Consider the following 26,536-nt stretch of genomic DNA (forward strand, 5'->3'; position numbering starts at 1 on the left):
CCTGTGTTCCGCCTACAGCAGAGGTCACGTTCTCCCAACCCAGGAACCCACCTGTCTGCACACACATGCCTATTCCTTGGCCCATCCTGGTCTCTCGGGGTCCAGTGCTCAACTGTACCCCGAAGAAAGCAAAGGAATGGTGGTGGAAGGCATTGTTTTACCTGGCCTTGGAGAGTTTCCTCCCACCCACCACCGTATCAAAAAATGGCAAACACCGAGTTTGAGCTTAACAAAACACCCAGGTCACTCAGCCAGCTCACAAGGCACAGTGGGTCTGATGTCACTGTGCACACCTGAGGAAGTACTTACCCAGAGCACGTGAGAAAGAGGTCACTTAGCTCACTGGAGGCCTAACGCAACGCGCTGCATGCAGCAGAACCTTCCAAGGTGCAAGAGAAACACTGCGGTTGAATAACTACAGCTCTCCAAGCTGTTCCTTCTCTGGGCTCTGGCAGGGACTTCTGCCTTTTGCATCCCTCTCCCCCTAAACCCACCTAGCTCTGCAGGAGGTGGGATGTCTGCAGCCTGTTCTCCCTGGCCCACCACCGCCCACCCACCACCGTAGCTCAAGCTCCTCCAGGCCCACAGCCATGAGGTTTCGTGGCAAAGAAGTCCGAGCCAAGTTCACAACCAGGAATCCTGTCATCAAGCTCCTGCTCCCCACCAGAGGGAGCTGCTGAGTCGGGAGCCTCTGCTCATCCTTTCAGAGCTGGGAGGCTGGGGACAGCCCACTTGGACTTTAAGACTTGGATTAAAAACAAAGAGCCTGAGATGAACAGAACTGCACCAGACAGGCGGAGGGGAAGGCCTTCTGGTGCAGCAGACCCCTTCGTGAGAGAAAGGGTAAGACCCTAGTTAATGAGCGCAGGACCCTCCCAACAAAAAGGCAAGGCTGGGTTCTGGTAGGAGCCCCCAACCCTTTGATAGCACCTGCTCCCACACTACAGATGACTTAATGGAGTCCTTAATACCGTGCCACCAACACCTGCAAATCCAACTACAAGCACGACCCGCTGAGCGGCACGGCTAACACCCTGAACATCTTACAGTGCAGGCGATTTTCTGACCTTCTCTCTGGATGTTCCTATTTTCCAGAACTTTAAAAAACAAAACTACTCCCAATTCTTTAATCAGAATTTAAACCCCCTCTTTGAATCTTTGAGGCCAACACATTAGCAGCAACCCCTGTACAGCTTATTGTGAGGACCCAACCTCCAAAGGGAACAACGGAGCCCAGCAGATCTTCTGCCAAACGTGCCCGCGGGCTGCCTGTAGGAGGCGATCGTTTCTTTCACATTGTGGCTCAGCCTCAGCACGATAAATGAGGACAGTGACCGCGAGTGGTGTGGCTCAACAATCCACATCGTGGCTTACCAACCTCACAACATCTACAAAAGTGAACACCTCCTCACGAGGCTCTTGGAAACCAACTTTTTTTTTTTTTTTAAATGTTTGTTTATTTTTGAGGGAGAGAGAGTGAGCACGAGCAGGGGAAGGGCAGAGAGGCAGAGAGAGAGAGAGAGACAGAGAGACAGAGAGACAGAGACCCAGAATCCCCAGCAGGCTCCAGGTTCTGAGCTGTCAGCACAGAGCCAGCTGCCAGGCTCGAACTCACCGTGACCTGAGCCAAAGTCAGAGATGCTTAACTGATTAACTGACTGAGCCACCCAGGTGCCCTGAAACCACCATTATAAAATGCTCTCTGGTTGCATAAGGTTCCTTGGTTTTACCGTCCTGCCTGTGCTAGTCTTTCACTGCATTTAAGCTGAACTGCTAGGTGAAGGAACCGAAGAGGAAAACATCAGCTGCTCCTGTGTCCAACACTCAGCACACGTCCAAATCATCCTGCCAGTGGCCCTGACAATCCCAGGGCAGTCACACACGCATGACAGACACCGTACTTCTGGTATCACAAAGGCGAGAGAAGCCTGGCAAGGCCCCTCGCGCTGAGACACAGCCACGGGGGAGGTTATTCCTGGGCTCCGAGGTAGCGCAGCAAGCACATGACATTGTGCAAGGTAACGGGGAAGGGGCCGTTTCAGTACAAAGGGCAAGTGAGTTAGCAGAGGGTGCCTCCGACCACATCAGAGCAAACAGGGTCAAGTCCCTGGGGAGCGGCACCTCCTCAACACCACACCCCACACCTCCCACCACCACTTGACACGGTTCACATTCACCCTCTTCTTTTGGGGCGAACCTGAAGAAGTTAATCCTATTTAAAATTAAAGACCCACATATCCTCTGGCCCCAATCTTTTCTGCAGGTGAAAGATGGAAAGGTCAGATTCTAGTCATTTCCATCAGGCAGTTACAAAGGAATCTACAACTTGCTTTCATTGACCTTATTTTCTCTGTATTTTAAACACTGGGATGTGGCAGTTTCTAATTCGTCCTTTTGTTTATCCCAATATCACGGGGTGGGGGTGGGGGTGTCAGTGTGACTGCGTCCAAATGAACAACAGGGCCCAGGAGCGTTAAAGATCTTAAATTTCAGTGGAGGTCCTGGTTAGTGCCAAACAGGAACTGGAGAGCTGGCGCCCTGGGCCAGACAGAGAAGGCCGAGGAGACAGAGGAGGAGGGGAAGGGGAAGGGGTGGGGGGAAGAGAGCCCTGAGCGCTGCCCGCGGACACCCCACCTGCAAAGACTGACCCGAGCAAAGCACGAGAGCCAGGTCTCTGCAGTCGCTGGGTGACAGGAGGCTGCTCTGCACGGGGACCCGGACCTCTCACTCCCAGGCTGCACAGTGAGACGGGCCACGCACGCAGGCCGGGGAGCCAGGGCGCGGGGTCCTCTCTGCTCCCCCAGCTCCTCCCGCCAGCTGTGCCAATTCCTAGCGTTCAGCTACAAAGAGAAATCCCGAGCCGAGGGGCACGAGCTGACAGCTGAAGACGAGCTGTGACCAACGGACACCAGAGGGGCCCGCCACCCAGCCCCATTCGAGAAGGAGCGAGTGTGTGTGCCCACGTGTGCACGCGCGGTCACGCATCTGTGTGAATGTGAAGTCCCGTTCGTCCCCTTCCAAACCCTTCAGTCCTGCCCCACAGGTGGGAGCTCCCCTTACTCTGGGACCCTTTTTCATTCTTCTCTTTCACAAGCGAAACGCCTGTAGGAGAATCCCATCAGAGCGCGTATCAGGCTGTCCGATCTGGGAATGGAGGGGAGAGAACGAGCCACAAACACAGGGATGGCGGTGCCTCCGGCTGCAAGCCGGGAGCCCAGCGCTGACCCCGCGGGCTAATTCCGCCATCGCGCGCAGTTGTGGTCTCTGCGAAAACCGTGACGTCTGGGTCTCAGAAGACGGGCCAATGTTTAAAATATGCCGCGGCTACTTATCCAGTCTCAAGGTAACACGGCCGAGGATGAAGACACAGGTACGTGAGAACCCTGCCTGGAAAAGCCACGAAGATTCTCACCCTGCTCACCTCACCAAGACTGGGGCGCCTGGGTGGTGCAGTCAGTTAAGTGTCTGACCTTGATTTTGGCTCAAGTCATGATCTTCACAGTTGTGAGGTCAAGCCCTAGGTCCTCGGGGTCTGAGTGTGGAGCCTGCTTAAGGTTCTCTCTCGCGCTCTCTCTGCCCCTCCCCTGATCGCACTCTCTTAGAAATTAACATTAAAAAAAATTTTTTTAAGCCCCAAAGTACCTTTAAAAAAACAAAAAAAACTTAGGTTAAAACTATACACACACACACACACACACACACACACACACACACACAATCTCTCTCTCTCTCTCTCTCTCTCCCTCTCTCCCCCATGCATGCATGCAAATACACATATTCAGAGAAACTATTCTAACATCATGAACAATGAGAAAGGCCCAGGCGCCTGGGTGGCTCAGTTGGTTAAACATCTGACTTCAGCTCAGGTCATGACCTCATGGTTCATCAGGAGTTCAAGCCCCACATCAGGCTCTGTGCCAGCAGCTCAGAGACTGCTTTGGATTCTGGGTCTCCCTCTCTCTTTCTGCCCCTTCCCCTCCCTCCCTCCCTCCTTCCCTCTCTGTCTCAAAAATACACATTAGAGAAAAATTTACAAAAAAACATTAAAAAGAATGAGAAAGGACTCGCGTAAAGAACAGCTCCACAGGGGCACCTGCGTGGCTCAGTCACTTAAGCGTCTTGACTCTTGATTTTTGGTTTAGGTCATGATCTCTCAGTTCCTGGGATCAAAACCTGAGTCGGGCTCTGCACTGACAGTGTGGAGCCTGCTTGGGATTCTCTCTCTCTCCCTCTCTCTCTTGCACTCTTGCAAAATAAAAACAGCTCCACAAGGGGAGGGATTACATTATGTTCCCACCATCTCTTAGTAATTCTAGAACACGGCAGGTCAGGAGATCTCTCTGGCCCACACATACCTGGCCCCGACTCCATCCATTCTGCAGAAAAGGTTAGCTGTGTGTCACAAGCGCCCAGTGAGGAGATCTGTGATCCCCATGGCTCCCTGACTTTAAAATGCAGTGAGAACAGGAGCGAGGGGTCAGTGACAAGCCACTGACCCGGGTGACACAGCCCTTCACCGTGTGCCTTCCTCCAGGCTGTGCCTTCCGGGGGTCCCGGGAAATCACTGTCCGAGGACGGAACACTGTGACAATGACAATGGCAGACCCTGAGGCCATTCTTCAGAGTTTCCCAACAGGATCCGTGTTATCTAGCGCGACCTTAAGCAGGGGGCAGTGGGGGCTGGAGAACAATCGTGACCCCGCGAGCTGCGATCCTGAGGTGCAGGCTGACGTGTGCGGGGTGAACCGCCCCCGGGCACACAGGGACTGCTCAGTGGTGCGTGTGCCCGTGCCCACCTCCTGCCCCCAAGTCCTGGTGGAGATGCTAACTTGTCACGTTAAGAACGACAGAGAAGCGGTCCAGGACTGTCCCCTGACAGCGCGAGGCAGTTTGCGGGCCTGTCTTCGAGGTACAGCTTCTCCAGGCTTGAGAGGACGACCGAGCTCAGAGCCATCGGGCGCCAGGACACGGCTGGAGGAGGGGCAGTGAAGGCGACAAGTCGCTTTGCCCAGCCAACAGGCGCCAACACACCAGATCCACCAGAGGGAGGCGCCTGGAGTCTGGAGCAGGTGCCAGAGCCGCTCCCACGAGAGGCCTACACACCCAGCACCTCTGTGCCAACACCGCGCTTCCCTCCCCAGCTCACCTCTGGCTGTCACCCTCCTGGCTTCCTGAGCCCTCTAGGTACGGATTTCTCGAGGCGACCACTCCCACGTCCCCTTCAGCTAAGATGGTGACACGGGGACACGGCACCTGGCGGGCAGGCCCCGTCCGGCAAGGCCGGGTTTACCTGCTTCCGTAAGTCCTGAGCCGACCGATGCAGAGGGGGGTGGTGGTGGTTAGCAGCGAGCCCCTTGGCCGAGGAGCCCGTGGAGGGGGCCGCTGGGGGCGGGGCCGCTGACGCCTGTTCCCTCCGGCTGTCAGTCCGGTGATCGCTGTGCTTCTCCTTCCCGGGAGTGGCTTCTTTGCTTTTGTGTTTTTGAACAGGTTCTTTCTCCCGTGGAGACCTGCTGGAACCATTGAAAACTAGGAAGGAAAGAGGGACAATGAGGTCACCACGTTAGATTCTGCCACCCTCCAGCATCAATGCCCGGAAGCCAGGGAGAAAGCCAAGTCCCCGTAACTCGAGCCACCCCAAGACCACAACACCATCTCCACCGCCACAGCCTCAAGTATGGGAACAGTCCTAGGCCCCGGGACCAAAACCATTATAAAGCATACCCAAAGAATTATTTGCTTTGGTTGAAAAGACTGAAAAAATCTATTTTTAAAAAATCCCAACCAAAACAAAACAAAACGAAAACCCAGCGGCCCTCAGAACATCAACATCACACGTTTAAAAAAAAAAGAAATGAACACACAGTCAACATCCCAAGAACAGAACCACCTGGTGTATGAAGATACAGGGCATAGGGAATGAAGTCGTATCTTCTCCAATTTAAAGGTACGCATTCTAGGGGCACCTCAGTCAGCTAAGTGTCCGACTTCATCTCAGGTCATAAATCTCACGGTTTGTGAGTTCAAGCCCCACATCGGGCTCTGCGCTGACAGCTCGGACCCTGGAACCTGCTTTGGATTCCGGGTCTCCCTCTCTCTCTGCCCCTCCCCCACTCTCACGGTCTCTCTCTCTCTCTCTCAAAAATAAACAAACATAAAAATAAACATATAAACAAATAAACAAAGTTGCGCATTCTGAGACTGAAGATCTGCTCACCATCCCGTCGGTGACCAGAGAAGCGAGAGAGGGCAACAGAGCCGGACCTGTTTCTCTTCCAGAAGCCCTAACAGCAGGAACAGCCAATGCGTTTCATGCTTGCCACAAGCCAGGTGAGCCGGCTACGGCAGTGAGGCACGCTCACTGCCTTTACGTCCAAAGGGACAGGCAACACGTCGTCAGGCCCATTTTACAGATAAGTTGGAGAAGGAGTCATGCTGCCCGTCACCAGCACCGGCAGGCTGGCCTGCCTCCCAAGCTCACCGCCTCCCCGGTCCCCAAGCATGTGCCATGATGCCACCCACCCAGGCAATTCCAAAGAGAACAGCAAGGCTCAGCAACTTGACGGTCAATTCTGTTCCTGCCAGGAGTTCCTTTTTCCACATTACAGCTGGGGCTTGTGAGCCCGGACCCCGGGGGGGGGGGGGGGGGGTCTGGCCCCTCTCCACGTTATACAATGAGCTTTTTACCATCTGCCCCTCCCACAGCACAGGCCTCCCCTGCCCTCAAACCATCCGGGCAATATTGGCCTGTGTCCTAGGGAAGGAGAGGGAAAAGACTCCCCACAGGCTCTGGCAGAATAGACCACATGGAGCCCTTGCAGTGCGGCCAGTGCTCATTTTAGAAAGGCTCCTGACAGACGGGGGCGGGCGGGCCTGAAAGGCCGCCACGCCCCCCCCCCCCAGGCACCTCCTCTCCAGGCCATGCCCACCCCCACCAGGCAGACTTCCAGGCCAAGTGCACCCAGGTGACTGTAAGTCAACACCTCCTTGGAGCGGAAGTCTCTTCCCGCGGGGGCGCGAAGAAGTCACACTCACCTCCACCCACAGCCCTTTCCGAGAGGGCTCAAAACCAACTAAGCCTCTCTTCCGAGGATAGCAGCCTCCAAACGTGTGCCCACAGCTCCGTACGCCTTCTCTCTCACCTCTGTCGTGTCCTGTCAATTACTTTCGTGCCACAGAGGTGAAAAATATTTTCCTCTTATCTGCCATTGGCTTTCCTAGCTCTTGTGATGCTGCACCTGCTAACTCATTTTTCTTGTTTAAAGTCTGTCTCGGCTTCTGTGCTTAGAAAGCCTGCCCGTGTTCTCAAATGCGAAGATATTCCTCCACTGGTCCTCCTAATTCTTTCCTATTTATTTATTTATTTATTGGCGGGGGGGGGGGGGGGGGGGGGGGGGGGGTAGAGAGAGATCATGCGAGGCGGAGAGAGAACCCCAAGCACTGTCTCACTGAGAATGCAGAGCTGGATGCGGGGCTCGAACCCAGGAACCATGAGATCATGACCTGAGCTGAAAAACCAAGAGTCAGACACTCAACCGACTGAGCCACCAGACGCCCCATCCTCCTGATAATCGACTGAATTGCTTACACGGACTTCTTTGGTCCACTTGTTACCACCCCAGATACGGTCTAACAGATTTACATGTTCCGTGCCTGGACTGGATGTGAATGTCGATCTGGAAAGTTCCTCCCAGCACCAGTGACTGACTACATGTTTTCAAGAGATTTTCAATACTGCAGTGAAAGAGCTTGCCGCGTCAAAATATGGTATGCGATCTGGCATCATGGAATGTTCCAGTGGGTACTCCGGTTACAGGGAAAACGGAGAGCTTCAAATGGTTGGCATTTATTCTAAGTGTAAGTAACTGCACTCCGTCAGAGCCCATCAATCACACCAAGCTGGCAGGATCCGTGCTTACTTTCAAGACAAATTAAAAGCAACATCCGTAAGAAGTCATACTTCAGTGTGATTAAAACACAAGTGAGGAACATGAATCTGGGCATTTCTTGACCGTTCACCCATTTTCTAAAGCAGTGAACATAGATAGCTCCTTTATGGAAACACAGCACAGGAAGCTGGTTTTTTGTCTTTTTGGTTTTGGGTTTTTGGGTTTTAAATCCCAAATATTCCATACCCTTCCATGCTTTGTTCCTGAAGAAGTACCAGTTCTGTCATTACTTCCCTCTGTTTGGTTAGAACGATTTTCCTCTGTGGCTTCGTCCCCTTTCCTAACACTGCATCATGGCAACTCCATTCCCAGCACTGCCATTTGCACCCAGGCAAGTTACTGACTCCTCAGTTTCCCCATCTGTAGACCGGGGATAAATGGGCGTTCCTGCACAGAGGTTTGCAAAACCTTATCGCTGCATGTTCAGAAGGACCATCTCAGACGGCTAGGAAATCGGCCTGTGGCAAGACCGCCTCTGGCCTCCCTGCTGAAGGGAGGTGCGGCATGAAGAAGGCTTCCATACAGATAACTGTCTGGCCTGTGCACATTTCTGTCTCTTGGGGGAAAAGACGTGTGGCTGATGCCCTGCCCGCGCAAGAAGGAATAGATGCTGAAAACACAGCCCACATTTTCTATGAGCTTCATGAGTGACTTCACCCCTGGGGGAACCGGAGACCCTTTCAGGGCACCCCTCCCAGGTCACAACTATTTTCGTAATTACACCAAGATACTATTTGCCCTTCTCACTGTGTTGATTTCATTAAGGGAACAAAACAAAGGTGGATTTAGCATCAGGGAAATGCTAATCAAAACCACCACGAGACAACAACCGTTTCACACCCACTAGGATGGCTATCCTCAAAAGACAGATAATGGAGAGTCCTGGGGAGGATGCAGAGAAATTCTAGCCCTCATGTAGTGCTGGTGGGAATGCAAAATGCTGCAGCCGCTTTGGGAAACAGGCCAGAAGTTCCTCAAAAAGGGAAACAGGGTTACCGTGACAATTCCACTTGCTAGTATATGTACACAAAATACAGAAAAAGTGGGTCCACATTTGTGTGGCTCAGTTGGTTGAGCCACTGACTCTGGATCTTGGCTCAGGTCATGATCTCAGGGTTCATGAGTTCGAGCCCCGCACCAGGCTCTGCACTGACCGTGTGGAGCCTGCTGGGGATTCTCTCTGTGTTCTTCCTCCACTTATGTTCTTTCTCAAAGCAAATAAACTTAAAACATTTTTTAAATTTTGTTTCTTAATGTTTATTTCTGACACAAAGACAGAGCATGAGTGGGGGAGGGTCAGAGAGAGGGGGGGACACAGAATCTGAAGCAGGCTCCAGCTCCGAGCTGTCAGCACAGAGCCCAACGTGGGGTTCGAACTCACAGACCATGAGATCATGACCCGAGCCGAAGTCGGACGCTCAACCGACTGAGCCACCCAGGTGCCCCAAACTTAAAACATTTTTAAAAAAATAGTTCCACATAAAAACTTGCATACAAATGTCTGAGGGGGAATAAATACTAATAATTAAGAACTGTAGGGGAAACCCAAAGGTTCACTGATTGGTATGTAGATAAGCCAAACGGGGTATCATCCATCCAATAAAAGGAGTCAAGTACCCACACGTGCACAAGTGCAAAGAGATCTTGAAAACACTGATAAATTGAAGCAATTAATGACAGGTTCCATACTGTAGGAGCCCATTCATACGAAACGCCCAGAAGAGACCAACACACAGAGACAGAGAGTAGATTAGCAGGCTGGGGGTGGGGGTGGGGGTGGGGAAAGAGTTCAGGAAAATGGGAAGGATTTTCCCTGCTGATGGGAACAAGGTTTCTCAGGGGAAGCAGATGACAGCACTCCAAAGGTGACTATAACGACAGACACACAACTCTGCATGTACTAATAACTATTAAATCGTACACTTTGGGTAAATTTTGGGATTTGTGAATTATAGTTCAATAAAACTATTTTCTGTTTTAAACTAGCACTTAACAAGAAGGAAGGGAAGACAAGCCAGTTTTCATTTCAGGGAATGATAAAGTATAAATTGTCAGTAGCACTAAATCCTGACCCCTGAGCACACACACTTTGTGTGACAATTTGGGAAGTACACACCAAGCCCATCCCCTGATCAAAGCAGGTTATTTGTAGGGAAAAGCACTCGTGTGGCGGTTATTTAAGCCGCAAGCCAGCAGTTTCATGGCATGCTACGTTTATTTCAAAGAAAGACTGATGTAGTTATCTGTCCATCGTTTTCACCAAAATGAATACAGCAACCCTGTGGTGGGAAATTAACGAACAGAATTTTTTTTGTCATTTGGTTTTTGTTTTGTTTTGCTGCCAATGATGGAATTCACCATTTGGGGCAAAAATTACAGTTGTGGAAAAGCTTTATCTGCCACCATTGAGTTTCAAAGTCTCTCCACTCTAAAATACCTCTCTGATGAGGTCAGGGAAGATGAGGACTGTTTGATGGTTGCTTAATGAAAGGTGCTGACCGCTACAAGAGGTAGTCAGGTGAGCCATTTTTTCAAGATTTTTAAAAAATTTATTTTGAGAGAGTGTGCACACGCACGAGCATGTGCAAGTGGGGGAGGGGCAGAGAGAGAGGGAGACACAGGACCCGAAGCAGGCTCCAGGCTCTGAGCTGTCAGCGCAGAGCCCGACGCGGGGCTGGAACCCACGAACTGTGAGATCATGACCTGAGCCAAAATCAAGAGTCAGACACTTAACGAATGAGCCACCCAGTTGCCCCAAACCATTATTTTCAAGTGATCAATACAAAACATTATAAAATTGTGCATGGATAAGAGAGATGTTCAAAGCCAAAGGCAAACCAATGGATTTTAGAAACACCTGGTTTGGCTAAGTCAGAGGAGCCTATGACTCTTGATCTTGGGGTCATGAATTCGAGCTCTACGTTGGGTGTAGAGATTACTTAAATAAAACTTTATGATAAATGTAATGTAACAGAGTATGAAAAGTACCACTTCAACTGCTGGGCCAACTGACCTTGCAGAAACTACCACTGCTTGGGTCTGGGGGTGTGATACCAAAGGATAAAAATCATCTACAAAGTTCCTCCCTTTTCCAACTATGTTTTTGTCTGAGACTGATTCTCTTCATATGTGTCAGCCAAAATTATGTATTGCAGGAGACTGCACACAGAAACAGGCATTAGAGTTTAACTGCCTTCAAGGTTCCTGGGTGGCTCAATTAAGCTTCCAAATTCGGCTCAGGTCACGATCTCACACCTTGTGAGTTCGAGCTCTGTGTTGGGCTCTGTGCTGACAGCTTGGAGCCTGGAGCCTGCTTGGGATTCTGCGTCTCCCCTTCTCTCTGCCCCTCCCCTGCTCACGCTCTTTCAAAAATAAACATATTTAAAAAAATCTAGCCATCTTCTATGCCTCATATATATATATTTATATATAAGTTCCCTCAGTTTTAATTTTAATATGGTAAATATCGATTTTTAATAACCTGTTTTAATATCATTTTTGATATTTACCATATGAAAAATGTATCAGTAAATACAATCCTTTTGGGGTTCCTGACTCAAAAGGGGTCTTCCAATAAAAAATCCTGACATCACTAGGCTAAAGCATCTCTTCCTTGATTAGCTACATCATCGTTTCCAGAGATGTGATGGAGCCGATACGTACATATCAATACCTACAAGCCCCCACAACGCTCAGGCCCTGAGAGGAAGCCACCTAAATCTGAATCCACGAAATCACCTGCTAAACTCTTTGACCTTGAGCTAGTACCTGTCCAAGTCTTAGTTTCCCCACTGACTACCTCACAGGATTGCTCTGAGGAATCAGCGAGGAACTATTAATCTAGAAAGAGGCTAATGGGCCACGAGATGTGTGCACCGGCCAGCTGGTGGCTTGTCAGTGAGGGTCACCACACTCCAGACACGTGGCAGGACACCAGTGCTCACAGTTTCCCTGCTGCTCCTTTCCAAATGAGCCACGGGGCAAGGTCAGTTGCTAAACTGAGATTTCAAGGAAATTCCTTAAGAGTGGCACTGTGGTTATTAGCCAGCAAGAACTTCCTGAAATCCAGGGGAAAAACCAGATCCTTCCATCAGCACCAGCTCTACCTGACAGGGAATGCACAGCTGTGGCTCTATTCTGAGGCCGAGGACGAGTTTCAGCCCCAGCCAGCAAGGAACTGACACCTTGGGAAAACTGCTAAGGAAGCCGAGGGGTCCCGGGACTACAGACTGGAAAGCCCGTGCCATTAACATCACAGATCAGACTGGGGCTCTGTGAACCGCAGCACCACGTTCCCTTAACAGACTGTTTTGATCAGAGCATCGAAAAAAGAGAAAGTTTTCAAAAATACAAAAATTAAAACTGGAATAAAATTGACTTTGAATTGCAAACAAAGAGATCGCTTTCAAATGAACCCACTTTCTGTAACAGCTTGCTATCTTTCAGCAGCAGTATACCCAAATGGCAAACACAGCCAAAAAGTCAAATCATGTGTTAAATGGGAAGAAAGGGGGAAGGGGCGGGGCGGGGAGGGTGGGGGGGACGATGGAGCCAGAGACAAGGTATATTTTGTCCTCAACAGCTCATTAATTTTAAGTGTCGTGGGAACCTGCCAGTTTTACCCCTCCAAGTAATTATCTTTTGTCTTAATTTGTAAGATTCTCGAGAAGGGGAAAGGCAAAAAATATTCACTCTCACAGGGAAAGACTAAAACCCTGTGAACATAAGAGACAGAAAGAGAGAGGCGGATAGAGGACTATGCCCACTCTCCCCAATTAAAAGGAATAATTGAACTCGTTTCTTCAAGGAGGGGAAAAAAAGCATTTATCACAGGGAACTGTATTAGGAAATTGTATTGTGCTCAGATACAAATAGCTTTACATTAATGAACAGAGACAAATCTATTGATTTGTATACACACACTCTGAAAGTTAAATGGCCTATAGACAAGTGTTTTCACACCACGGCAGGCAAAATCTTTACAGCCAAAGGCTGATATTTTGATTTAGGGTCACTTCGTGCCTGAGAAGACAAGATGTGCTCCCAATGAGGGGTGAAAAAGAAAACTGGGCAGGGCAAGTTACATTAGCAACATCGTTCTGGCAATCCCACAAAGGTGGAAAGCTAGGCTTTCCAAGGAGGAACTTCTTCCCATTTCCAGCTCCAGGGACCGCGCCCCATGAAAGCTATTTGCACTGATCGCAAGGAGGCTGGGGGGTGGGGAGGTCCATAAGGCAGTCCACGAAAAGCCCACCATAAGGTCTCTAAAAAGCTCACCACATGCACGGCCCCTCGTAGGGATGTGCATAGCCTGGTGTTGATTTTTAGCTCCCAGATCACCAGACACATCTGTGCCTCAATTCTCTAAACTATGTAGCCAGCTGCCTCCTCTTATCTGCCCTCCAGGAATCGTTGGAGTATTTACAATCAAGTATATACAATGCGTGGTGTTCTTCAGGAGAAGGAGTTCTGCAAAAAGTAGAAGGCTGATCTTTTTTTCCAAGCTCCTGCTGCAATGCCGACGCACGAGACCCACATTTTAAAGCAGTGATCCCCTTGAACAGAGCGGACAGGGCCAGCACAGCCTGTGGCCTGTCTCCGTGACACCCCCATCTTGCAAATTATTGGTGCTAAGAAAGGCACCTCATCAGAACACAAGGACAGAATCCTGATTTTCTTTTTTTTTATGAGGCGACTTGGCGTCTGCCTAAGTTACAGGACACCCTGAGATGACTCAGTGTCTGACCTGAGCTAATGGGGTTCTGAAGCCTTCACCTCCTTGAAAGAGAAATGTGAACATGAGATGTTACAGGAAGCCGGGCCGAAACGGCTGGTCGGCCGGCAGAGGCACAGAGACCGGAAGGAAAGAACGATCACGAGGCCCACAGGCTGGACCAACCCCCAAATTACATAAAATAAGACGTGTCCCCTGTCCCACCCCCAAAACGAATCGAAGGGACAAAAAGAGAACCACTGTAAATAGAGAGGAACGTGCGATGGAAAGGAAAAGAGAAGCATGCCAAGTTTCTGATCGGGAGCCAGATATTTAAATGTAAGCTTCGTGTCATTACAAGGCGTCCCGACTTGGGGAAGACAGACTCCATCAATTGGCTGGCATTAAATCCTTGTTACTGTACAAAAACTGTGCCTGCTCCCTGGAGCCAGTTCAACTTTGAGTCACTATTGTCTGAAAACAATGGAATGTCTGCCAACCTTGTGCCAACAGTTCAAAAGGATTTTAATGCAGCCTGTGCGAGAGCTGTAACCCGGTTTGCCCTGGGCAGAAACTGCTCCGGCTCACGTAGCTGTAGCACTCACGCGTTCGACTAGGGAAGGCAGAGAGGACGTGTTCCGGTCAGCACAGGTCCTGTTGTAACCCCACGGCACCGCTCACGCACACCGGGAGCCAGCGCCCGGCCGCAACGCGAGGGAGGAAAGCATCGGCGGCCTGTGTGCACCCCAACCTTCAGCATCACAAGCCGGGCTCTCCTGGTTAACGCGGTGTTGGCAAAACCCCTCTGGAATGGACACCCTGAAATCCTACCCCTTTGGTTATAGGAAAGAAACACATTAAAAAGGATTAAGGCACATTACATTCTCTACGTACGACCTTCTAGAATTTAAGTCACAGGCTATTTTTCTGCAATCAGAATTTGGTCGCGACCGTCCCAGGATCTAAAAATGTGAACACATGATGGGCAATGGTGCCCCATAACGGAGTTGGACGGATCTGCCATTTGAACACATTTCTTGCAGATGATCCTAGTAACTTCTGATACTGAAGTTTAAAAGGGCGTATGACCTTTGTGAGAATATAAAGGTCAGGGCAAGGAAAAGACCATGAATCAGGGTGAATGGTTTTTGTCATTGAAAAATGGTTTCTTGGCCCACCTGGCCCCCAAAGGAGCCGAGGACAGGAGGAGACTGAGCCTGAGGGTGACCAACCCCCACACCCCACCCCCCACCCCGCCACCGGTGCCCACATCAGTGGGCTCTAAGCTTTGTGCATTCTCCAATGTGCCAGAACACGCTTGAGGAGGGACATCTGGGCAAGTGGCCTTTTGGGACGGCAGGCAGTGGGCTGAGAGGGATTTCATGCTTTATCACTCTCAAGAAAGGAGACAAAGATCGCAGAACTATGGGTTATACTCAAAAGAGATGTGCATTAACTCTTGGAGAACAAAATGAATGCAGTATTTTGCAGTCTGGGGATTAAAAAAAAAACAAAAAACAAAGAAAAACCCTACACAGAGGTGGATGGATTCTAACAGGCCGACCACATCTGAGGTATATGATAAGCTATCTGGCCCAACGTTGGATCCGAACAAGGAATCTCATTCACAGCACATTTGGAGAAGAACACCTTGAAAACGTGCACAAGAATGCGAGTGGAAGGCACCCCCTCCAGATAACACAATCGACTATACAAGTTAGAGAACTGGTAATTTTCAGAATAAAAATGCTAATACAAAAAAGCTAAATATAGGAGTAGCTGCACTGCAGGAAGGATTGCTTTCAAGGTTCCCCAAATACGTATCGGGGATCTGCTCCTGTATCACAAACACCTCCACCCAGCCTCCAGCCAGGAAATGAAGGACTCAAAACATTCTATACGCACATCGTACAGTCTCAGAACGAATGGCACATATTCCCGACTGAAGATTCCCCTGAAGACAGGCCTGATGAAATCAGCTGAAAATAGTAAATACGGAGCAGTGTGCAAAGAGCTCAACAATTCAATTTGTAATGTGTATGACATGAACACATCCCAGCCCACTGTGGACAAAAGAAAGGATTCAAGATTCTGAAAATCTAATGCAATGTATTAATTGTGAAATGCCACAGTTCTTCTAAAGAATCATGGGGTGGGACACCAGTAACAGGATGGTGGCCAGCCTCTGCTTTTTGAGGACCCACCAAGCACTGGGCACTGTACTAAGTGCTACCGTCACTCATTCAGATTTCGGTTTATGCTTAGGAAGTCAGAATTCACATAATGTGTGATCCGCACATTTAAAGCACGGAGTGCCGCACATTCAGAGTTGTGCAACCCATTACACCACAATGCGAGTTTAAAATGTTTTCATCACCCCAAAATGACACGCCATTGTCCACCAGCAGCCACTTTGCTTCCTCCCCTCGCCAACCCTAACCCCAATCGAAAAAGCCACATATCCTTGTCAGCTGTATACAAATGGAGAAAGTGAGGCTCCCGGACTTTAAGTAACTGGCCCAATGACAGCTAATGAGGAAGGCATCTGAGCCAGAACATTCTCCCCGTCTGCTGTCGCTGAGATCTGGATAAGCCCCTCACCCCGGATCAGAGCAGCTCTACCATTATCAGCAAGAGGCATCCCCATGCTAAAACAGGAACAGTGGGCCGGTGCCACTTCTAAGTGTCCACGTAGGTCCCTAAGGTCCCGCATGGACCAGTGTAACCCAGGCTTAAGGAAAACGAGAAGAGAACGGGCACAGGCTGATTACGCTGACGGACAAGGCACACCCCCCAACCTTCTACCACACTTGACACTGCTCGACCTGGGAAGGTCAAGCACACCACATGCTGACAGCACTTAACAGTCACCTCTCAGACACACCTCACTGGGTGCCAGGGTTTTGAAACATGCTACCTTTCTGGGATTCTCATCATTACAAGGTTGTTCTGGGCTCGAGATCTTTTCAATCACGTGCATGGTAGTAATGGTAACAGCCAATATGCCACTTTCTAGCAGATACACACACACACACACACACACACACACACACACACACACACTCTCTCTCTCTCTCTCTCACTCACTTAGCTATCATAAAAATCTTTGAAAAAGCACTCCTATTATCTCTTCTTTAAATGTGACCTTTAGGAAAATTTCCTTATCTTCTTTGGAGATAAGGAAGAGGGGTGCCTGGGTGGCTCAGCCAGTTAAGCATTCAACTCTTGATTTCGGCTCAGGTCATGATCTCATGGTTCATGGGATCAAGCCCCACTTTTGGGCTCAAAGTGTGGAGCCTGCAAGCCCCACTTTTGGGCTCTGTGTTCAAAGTGTGGAGCCTGCTTGGGATTCTCGCTCTTTGCCCCTACCCCCCGGCTCATACTCGCTCACTATCAAAACAAAACATTTAAGAGCAGAAAATAAAATAAAACCTAAGGGAGGGGGAAAAAAAAACAAAAAACAAAGGCTGCAAGCCATAAATGAGAAGAGCCAGTATGGTGCTCGCAAACCACTAAGTCAAGCATCTCCAAACGCAGAAGTCGAGGACGGGAAGAAATAGAAACTTCTGACTCAACGTTACATGTACTACTGCTCTTTAAAAACACGCTCCTACCAAAATCTTTTAAGAACTTACCAAACTCAACACCCGAAAAACAAATAATCCAGTGAAGAAATGGACAGAAGACATGAATAGACACTTTTCCAAAGAAGACATCCAGATGGCCAACCGACACATGAAAACATGCTCAATGTCACTTATCATCAGGGAAATACAAATCAAAACCACACTGATATACAACCTCACACCTGTCAGAGTGGCTAAAATGAACAACTTGGGAAACGGGCTTGTGTGGATGTGGAGAAAAGGGAACCTCCTTCACTGTTGGTGGGAATGCAAACTGGTGCAGCCGCTCTGGAAAACAGTGTGGAGGCTCCTCAAAGAATTGAAAATACAACTACCCTATGACCCAGCAATTGCACTACTAGGAATTTATCCAAAGGTTACAGGAGCACTGATTCATAGGGGCACAGTACATGTGTTTATACCAGCGCCTCTAACAATAGCCCAATTATGGAAAGAGCCCAAATGCCCATCACAACTGATGAATGGATAAAGAAGATGTGGTTTATATATACAATGGAATACTACTTGGCAATGAGAAAGAATGAAACCCTGCCATATGCAACAACGTGGACGGAACTGGAAGGTATTGTGCTAAGTGAAGTAAGTCAGAGAAAGACAGATAGCACATGTTTTCACTCCTATGAGAAACTTGAGAAACTTAACGGAAAACCATGGGGGAAGGGAGGGGAAGAACAGTTTCAAACAGAGAGGGAGGCAAACCATGAGAGACTCAGATACAGAGAACAAACAAAGGGTGATGGGGGAAGTGGGGGGAGAGGGGAAAATGGGTGATGGGGACTGAGGAGGGCACTTGTTGGGATGAGCACTGGGTGTTGTATATGACCGATGAATCATGGGAATCTACCCACAAAACCAAGAGTACATGGTATACACTGTATGTTAGGTAACTTGACAATAAATTATATTACACACACACACACACACACACACACACAAATACACTCCTAGGGGTGCCTGGGTGGCTCAGCTGGTTAAGGGTCTGACTTCGGCTCAGGGCATGACCTCACGGTCCATGAGTTCAAGCCCCATGTCGGGCTCTGTGCTGACAGCTGGGAGCCTGGAGCCTGCTTTGCATTCTGTGTCTCCCTCTCTCTCTGCTTCTCCCCACCCCCCGCCGCTCATGCTCTGTTTTTCTCTCTCTCTCTCAGAAATAAAACATTAAAAAATTTAAAAGAATAATGAAACAATAAAACCACACTCCTAGCCCACAGTCCAACTTTTGGGAAAACTCACAATGGCAGGGCAGGGCAGGGCGGGGACTGGAGCTGCCAGAGGTGAAAAAAAGGTGAAGAGGACACCCCACGAAGAAAGAAGCATCTGTCGGCTGGAGAGCATCTCCTTGCTGCACGTGGCCACGGGCAGACCCCGGCCCTGCTCGCGCACCCCTGCCCCCCACTGCCCAGCACGGAGAGGGTGGAACGCACCTCCAAGGCAGAAACGTGGTAAACTCATCCAAATGACTGCTTTTTGGCCCTGGCACAACGTGCCCCCGGTGTGCATCCAAAAGCAATTAAATCATTCCAGCTGTGAGTCCAATGACATGTTGTTTAAAAAGTCTTCCGAGAAATGTCCCTCTTCAGAAAGAGGGGCACAAAGAGAAACAGTGCCATTCGTCCCATGTTTCCTAAGGGCAAGAAAGCAGGTGAAAAGCCACCGTACGTGGCTGCCGTGAGCAGTGACCTTCCCCCAAGGTCCCCTCCGCACAGGAGAAGGAACGCCTTGCCACAGCGACAACACTGAGGAAAGCCAAGGCCAAAGTCATTCCAAACGGATGTATTCATGCCCCCAGTCTACCATGCTTATCCCACTGGAAAAAAAATAACCAGTTATGAGAACTTTCCACAAACTAAGCCATTTCAAGTATCAACTCATAACATAAATATCCCCAGAGCAGTGTTTTGATGCTGGGGTTTTGTTTCCAAATCGGGATTACCTAAGGGCTCCATTGTTAGGATCATCTGAGGTTCTGTATACGAAAGACTATTCTGGAAACTCTGAAGAGCTGGTGGACGAGAAGCTGCCGAGGGCATTGTTATTGTAACCCTTGAGTGGTAACCCGAGGCTGAAATGCACGTGATGCTGCCCATGTCATTTCAGATTATGTATTTTAATAAACAAATGCATTTCCGCGAGGATGCTCAGCGCATTAGAAGGGAGAACGTTCTAGTGCGGGATCACGTCTGCAAAACTACACGTCTGCCCGGTGACAGCAGGCTCTCGCAGGAGACCGCTGGGGTCTGGGCTCCGCGCCCAGAGGGGATGAGCGCGGTCACAGGCAGGCCCAATCCTACACTGATGGCAGGGTCGCGGGGCAAGTCAGGGGGTGCACGCACTCTCCCTGGGCACCGCCTTCCGTGGGCCTCCACCACCGAGCCACGTGCCTGCTCGCTACAGAACCCCTGATGCTTCACTGGGCAGGGAGATGGGAGGGTCCAGGCTTTGGGGAGAAACAAGATAAAACAGGACGTCATTCGCAGTCCGGCTTCTGGTTTCGTCAAACTAACACAGACCAAGCAAAACTCTTTGCCTGGACACATGGCCCAGTGAGGAATTTTTGGTCAAAGCTTCTCCAAAAATCAAGTGTTCACGTTCCCCGTTTTGTTCTCTGTGCGTTTATTTCCCCACATTTCAGTGATGGGGACCCTCCTGGGAGAGATGCTGTTGGACTTCTGGACACATCGCAACATCTCCAGGGCACAAAGTGGGAGACACACACACCACACTGTAACAACAGAAACACCCTGTCGTGGAGAAGTATGAAAAAGCAACTCACTGTCCACTTTCTTGCGTGAATATAATCAACAAGTCTGAGAACCAGCTCGACTACATGATAATTATGCCCTCATCCAAGTGTGAATTTTAGTGAGGGATCTTTCACCTGGCTAAACAGGTGATCTTGGGACAAGTCCTTCCCCGTGAGCACACAGCAATGCCCATTATCTGTTATAAAAGATCCCAATGGGAACTATTCCTATACACAAGACACAAGCAGTAATTTTGCTCTATGCTGGCATATAAGTGAATGAGTAAATGCATGCTCGTCTACTCTACCCTGCTCATTGCATGGAAGAGGATATTAATCAGAGAAGTTAAATGCCTCGCCCAGGAACACACAGCTAACGTGTAGCTTTAAAGAGGCAGGACACAAAGCTCATGGTGACTTTTTGAGGACGATAAAGACCTGTGTAGGAACTGAATAGACCAAAAAAAAAAAAAAAAAAAAAAAAAAAAGGACATATTGGGCAACTTGGTATTACAGTACAATTCTAATTACCCAGAAAAGCTTGGGTAGGTTGTACAAAGCTGAATATTCCATTTTCAAAGACTACTATGTTTTACTTGTAGCACCTTTGGGTGACAAGCTTCTAGTATCAAGGGCTCCTTTCTCTACTGTGGAAAATCGTGACCGCAAGAACATCTTCACATTCTCCTGCCTGGGGACTTCCTCCCAATCATCGCTAGGACTTGCTTTAATAAACTGCTGGCTGGCGGTGGTTTGTTTGCTGATTATCTGCCTCCTTTACAGAAGAGAGGGTCCAGAACACAGAGGGTGAGGCAGCTCACCTACCAGGTAACGAGACAGAGCCCCACGTTCCTCTGAAACACTGGCTGAAACTGGCCTTCTCCAAAGAGGACTTCCCCCCCTTTTTTTTCTTTGTACATCGTCGACCCTTTTGACTTCTCTTTTACCAACAAAACCATTCATCTTTCCCTGGGTCACCTGAAATTGAAGGAGCACCGCTCACCGCATGTACATTTCTGAGCTGGCTTCAACTCCATCCCTCCGATGGCCTCACAGAGAAGCATCGTCATCCTGTAAGTTTTAATTATTTGGCTTCCAAGGACATCAAAGCCACGCAGGCAACCGACAAGGGGGGACCTGAGCCGAGCTGTATACCCCAGGCAGGGGCTGGTGGCACTGGTTTTTCTGACACTGCCTACCAGACAGGAGTGGGAAGTCCACTATCACAGTGCAAACTGCCCTTCACTGAACACTGATGCTCACCCTCTCAACCCTACACAGAATCCCACACGGGGCCAGAGGCATTTCGAGAACCTCGACTCTTGGCTGCAACCTGCCACCTCGGGTGACGGGTCAAAGACCTCAGGTTTTCCATTACCCCTCCCACCGGGACACCTTCACAACGACGCTGTTGTAGAGTAGATGGAACCAAGAGATACCATAGGTGCACCTGTCCTAAAAATTCTGGGATTCCTGGAGCGCTGGGTGGCTCAGTCAGCTAAGTGTCTGACTCTTGATCTCTGCCCGGGTCGGGGTCTCATGGTTTGTGGGATCCCAGCCCCATGTCAGGAGCCTGCTCGAGGAGGTTCTCTCCCTCCTTCTCTCTCTCTCTGCCCCTCCCCAACTGGCACTGTCTGTCTCTCTCAAAAATTAATAAATTTTAAAACTTTTTTTAGTGTTTATTTTTGTGTGTGTGTGTGAGAGAGAGACAGAGTGCGAGTGGGGGCGGGGAGGGGGCAGAGAGAGAGGGAGGCACAGAATCCGAAGCAGGCTCCAGGCTCCGAGCTGTCAGCACGGAGCCTGACACGGTACTCGAACTCACGAAACAGAGATCTTGACCTGAGCCGAAGTGAGACACTCAACCGACGGAGCTACCCAGGCACCCCCCAAAATGATAAACTTTAAAAAATATTAAAAAAAAAAAAAAAAAAACCCTCTAGTATTCTTATTGTCGTGTGTGGAAAACGGACCTCAACTCATACCCTCACACAAAAAAGCAGGTATGTGAGGCCACCTACCAAAACCAATGAGAGAAATCACCCTCCAACGATGAACATGTCTGCACACGCAGTTAACAGAGAGCCTATGGACCATTTGCTTCCTCCCCACCTTCCAGATGAGAAGCCTGAGACTAAGAAATATTAAGCCACATGCCCAAAGTGAGGCAGCCATCGGGGCACCTGGGTGGCTCAGTCGGTTGAGCATCTGACTTCGGCTCAGGTCATGATCTCACGGTTTGTGGGTTCGAGCCCCGCGTCGGGCTCTATGCTGACAGCTTGCAGCTCGGAGCCTGGAGCCTGCTTCGGATTCTGCGTCTCCCTCTCTCTCTGCCCCTGCCCTGCTTGTGCCGTCTCTGTCCCTCAAAAATAAATAGATGTAAAAAGAAAATAAACTAGTTTTAAAGTGAGGCAGCCATAAACTGTGGACGGCACAAGTGCGAGCCAGGTGGGTCAGAGTCTGAAGCCTGGGCTTCAAGCCCTGTGCTATTCTCTCCTCCGTGCGGGCATCCGTACAAAAGTCAAAGGCTCACTTAACTCACCTGGCATACGCCAGAGGGACTCGAGAGCGGGAACTGCAGCTAGTTCACGGGCAGCTCTTCCCGGAGGAATGCGCCCCACAGAGCACTGCAGACGGTGTGAAGACCTACCTGGCACCTGTATTTCCACGGCCACCAAGCCATCTCCAGGTGTCAACAATCTGTCCAATGTGACCTTTCCGTTTCATTCTGATGACACCTCGATTAAAACCTCAGGATCACGTAGAGGCTAGTGCAGTGGTCTCTCAGAGGGTCTTTTCTCTTTTTTTTGCCTCTGAGCTGCGCACAATCCACCTTTCAAAATACAAACGTGATCACGGAATACGCTTGCCAAGGAAAGTCCTTTGCGTCAGGAAGGAAGGGAAAGAGGCAGGGAGAGAAAGGACACCATGACCTCTCCATTAGAGGGCTTCCTGACGCTGAAACTCAGGTTATCCTTGTCATGTGACCTTACAAAATATTTCGTATGCAGGTGCCCGAAAAGCAGAAACAAATTCACAAACTCTTTCAAACATACACGAGAACCTACAGAAACATCATTTTTAATGGAGTCCAAACACACACTGGAGGACCTTGGCTGCTTGTACTCAACAGCCCCTTCCTATGGAAGATGTTTGAACCTGGGTGTGAGGGAGGCTTGTCAGTCATAGAATGGGTGGCATGGGACAACAGGGGGACACACTAGAAGTGACAACAAGAGAGAAACACAAAGTGACAGGGAGGGGGGTATACATGAACCAGATATTAAGCCTGTGTGATCGGGAAACGTGGATAGAGCCTGAAGGTCTTAGGCTGTTTCTGATGGGATTCTCCAGGGAGTTTCCCAGATCATCAGCTCCTTAGGGAAAGGTCCCTGTCCCTCGTTCATCTGGGTCATCTTCCAAAGCACTAAAATTAGCACGTTTCTCATGTGCACATAAATTACATTTGTTTTATGTAGGACAGAAAAATTAACTCCAAAAAATTCCCTAAGTGTTTAATATGGCAAGATCCTGCCCTCAAGAAGGCTCTGATTGTGTTTCAGTCATTTTCCCAGTGAAATGATGGCCAGACCTCCCTTCCAAATCCTCCACAAATACATTTTCAGGAATAAACAAACACAGAATCTTTCTCCAACACATTTGCCAAAAACTCACAAACTAATTTTGCGGGAGATACTACAAGGGAGTTGAATTGGTACTTCTAATTGATTTGTTGGGTCTTCTGAACACCGCATAGTAGAATAACTTTACTGACAATGATGTTTGTTTAGAATGTAAAAAGACTTCTGAGTGCCTGGGTGGCTCAGTCAGTTAAGCATCTGACTTCAGCTCGGCTCATGATCTTGCTGTTTGTGAGTTCGAGTCCCGCGTCGGGCTCTGTGCTGACAGCTCAGAGACTGAAGCCTGCCTCAGATTCGGTCTCCCCTTCTCTCTCTGCCCCTCCCTACCCCCCCCCCAAAAATAAACATTAAAAAAAAAAAAAAAAGAACTTAAAAAGACATGAAATATCTCCATGCCCATGGCAACAACATTACAAACTCAGACAATACAAATTCATAATTTTCTTGGGGCCTACTAGAGAACAGATGAGCTGAATTCCAGAGGTTAAATGCCCACGGTGGATGGGTGGCTGGTGCAGGAATGAGTACACCCCACAGACTGAACAAGGTCAGGGCTTCAGACGACAAAATGGCACCACAGGAGGGACTGGTATCTGGTGGGCTCCCAAACACAAGGACAGATTGCCTGGGCCTGCAGCTCTCTCCCTATCACCCCACCTCCAAGTTCAGGTGGGTACTTAGCCCCATGGGTTCTAGAACTCTACTGAAGCAAACCTTTGGAACTGCAACCAATCCTTTCCCAGCTCAAAAGCAGACATAATCAGGGGTGCCTGGGCGGCTCAGTAGGTTAAGCATCTGACTCTTGGTTTCAGCTCAGGTCACGATCTCAGTTTTTGAGCTCGAGCCCCATGCTGGACTCCACGCTGATAGTGCAGAACCTGCCTGGGATTCTCTCTCCCTCCCCACGCATGTTCTCCTCTCTCAAAAACAAATTGTTAAGAAAGGGACATACTCTAAAAAGACAGAGGGCTGGAGGTTGGGGGTTGATGAACTCAATCTAACTAAAGGTAGAAGCCAACCACTTCAGGAGAAATCAGAGAGGTAGCCCTTCCTTCATCTTAACTGCCCCAAAACAAAACAGAAAAAAAAACCACACAGAACAAAGACACTTCACTCCTTGGAAGACAAGTATATACACTAGAGCACCCTGTACGCGCAATGCCTGAAATCCAACTTTCAGAAGAGAGATGTACGAACACCCACTGTGACGGGAATGGTCATGAGAAGGAGACCCACAGGAACCAGCATCAGTAGAATTAGCACAGACAGGAAATAAAGGGGCTTGCACCTTTGGTTTCTAAAGCCTCATCAAAGGAAGCACAGAAAGAGCTGGCAAGTATGGGCAGAGTCAGAGCTCCAGGCGCAGCCCGCTGGTCTGGGCACTCTCCTTGTTCCCGCTTTCTCCTAGGCTTTCTCTCCAGGGAAGCCAGCAGAGTCAAGGAGGAAGACAAAGTGTGCAAGAACACACAGGCAGATCAGACAGTAAGAGGGTCGTGGGGGTTTCCCAGCTCAGGCACCCCGCACTGCACCCAACGACACACTGTCCCCAACACCCCTACCCAGGAAGAGACAGAAAATTCATCGCTATACGAAAAGAACGCGAGAGCGTTTCAACAAGCAGATCCCCAAAGGGAACACTGAAAACCCTTTTAGTTGCCACGAAATCATTTTCAATCACATGGTAACTACTTCGACCGGTAAAATCTGACATAGGAAAAAAAAAAAAAAAAAAAAAAAATTCGGCCCACGTACGCGCACGTGCAAATGCAGACACACGTTATCTACAGATAGATTTTCCTTGACTCCTGTTCACAGTGACCATGGTCAACGCAAAAACGGTTGCCCTCTTCCCGCAGGTAAGTCAGCCGATTCCCTCAGCCCGCCCCGTTCGTGAAACCTTGTGACGTGCCACCGCATACCCACTGCCCCTTCCTGTCACCACTCTGCAGCTCATGTGAAAAAAGAATTCAAGGGAGTATAGGCTCCCCGCACGTGGAGGGTGGTAACTTGGACGCTGGAAGGTGAGTCAACGAGAAGACTGGTGAGCCAGCAAGTTCACACAAACTGAAAAGCAGGAGTTGGAGGCTCAATCTGTGTGGATTCACTCAACAGATCCATGTGATTTGACTGCAACAGCGTGATTTATGAGAAATACATACTTCACCATTAAGATATGTATTTGGTCCCCACTCGTGATTCCTGATTCACGGCTCCCCAAACCCCAGCATTTCCTAAGCGGTGAGTGATACAGAGGTCTGTTAAGAGAGGGGACCTTTGGGAAGCACCCAAGGACAGTGGCCAGGTGCCAGGAGAACCAACCACGTGAGCAGTGGACTGGAACCTTCAGTCCGAGCCCCCCTCCCACCCCACGCCTGACCTTGAGGAAGGTGAGAGGAGCTAGAGGTTGAATCAGCCAATGGCCAATGACTTGGTCGATCATCACTATGTAAGGATGCCTCCATAAAAACACAAAAGGACAAAATTCTAAGAGCTTCTGGGCTGGAAGACCTAAGGAGATGCAAAGTGACTGGCGTGGACACAGTGTGGAAGTTCCGTGCCCTTTCCCCATACCTCACCCTACACCCCTCTCCATCTGGCTGGGGATCTGTATCCTTTATCAAACTGGTGAAGGTTAAGTGTCTCCCTGAGTTCTGTGAACCACTCTAACAAATTAGTCAAACCTGAGTGGGATTTCATTGGAACCTCCAATGTGTAGCTGGTGCCCAAGGAATAGCGGGCTTGTGGGTGGCATCTGAGGTGGGTGATAAGGGGACAGCCTTCCAGGACTGAGCCCTTAACCTGTGGAGTCTCATGCAATCTCTAGATAGGTGGTGTCGGAATGGAGTTAA

At 49.4% G+C, this 26,536-nt stretch overlaps 1 protein-coding gene and 1 long non-coding RNA gene across 9 annotated transcripts in view; one reads left to right on the top strand and one right to left on the bottom strand.

The window, feature by feature from the left end:
- The window catches only part of JARID2 (jumonji and AT-rich interaction domain containing 2), a 275,699-nt gene that overhangs the window by 29,452 nt on the left and 219,711 nt on the right, over positions 1 to 26,536 (bottom strand). For all 8 annotated transcript variants that reach the window (XM_045497328.1, XM_045497331.1, XM_045497332.1 and 5 more), the window contains one exon: positions 5,291 to 5,526. In XM_045497328.1, the coding sequence (XP_045353284.1) occupies positions 5,291 to 5,526 (236 nt within the window). The remainder of the gene's footprint in view (positions 1 to 5,290; positions 5,527 to 26,536) is intronic.
- On the top strand, positions 1,165 to 24,168 carry LOC123608010. The gene is made up of 3 exons (XR_006717034.1): positions 1,165 to 1,284; positions 10,099 to 10,112; positions 24,158 to 24,168. It is a non-coding gene; the product is annotated as an uncharacterized LOC123608010 (long non-coding RNA).

The sequence above is a fragment of the Leopardus geoffroyi genome, chromosome B2, assembly GCF_018350155.1.
Source record: "Leopardus geoffroyi isolate Oge1 chromosome B2, O.geoffroyi_Oge1_pat1.0, whole genome shotgun sequence".
NCBI lineage: Eukaryota > Metazoa > Chordata > Mammalia > Carnivora > Felidae > Leopardus > Leopardus geoffroyi.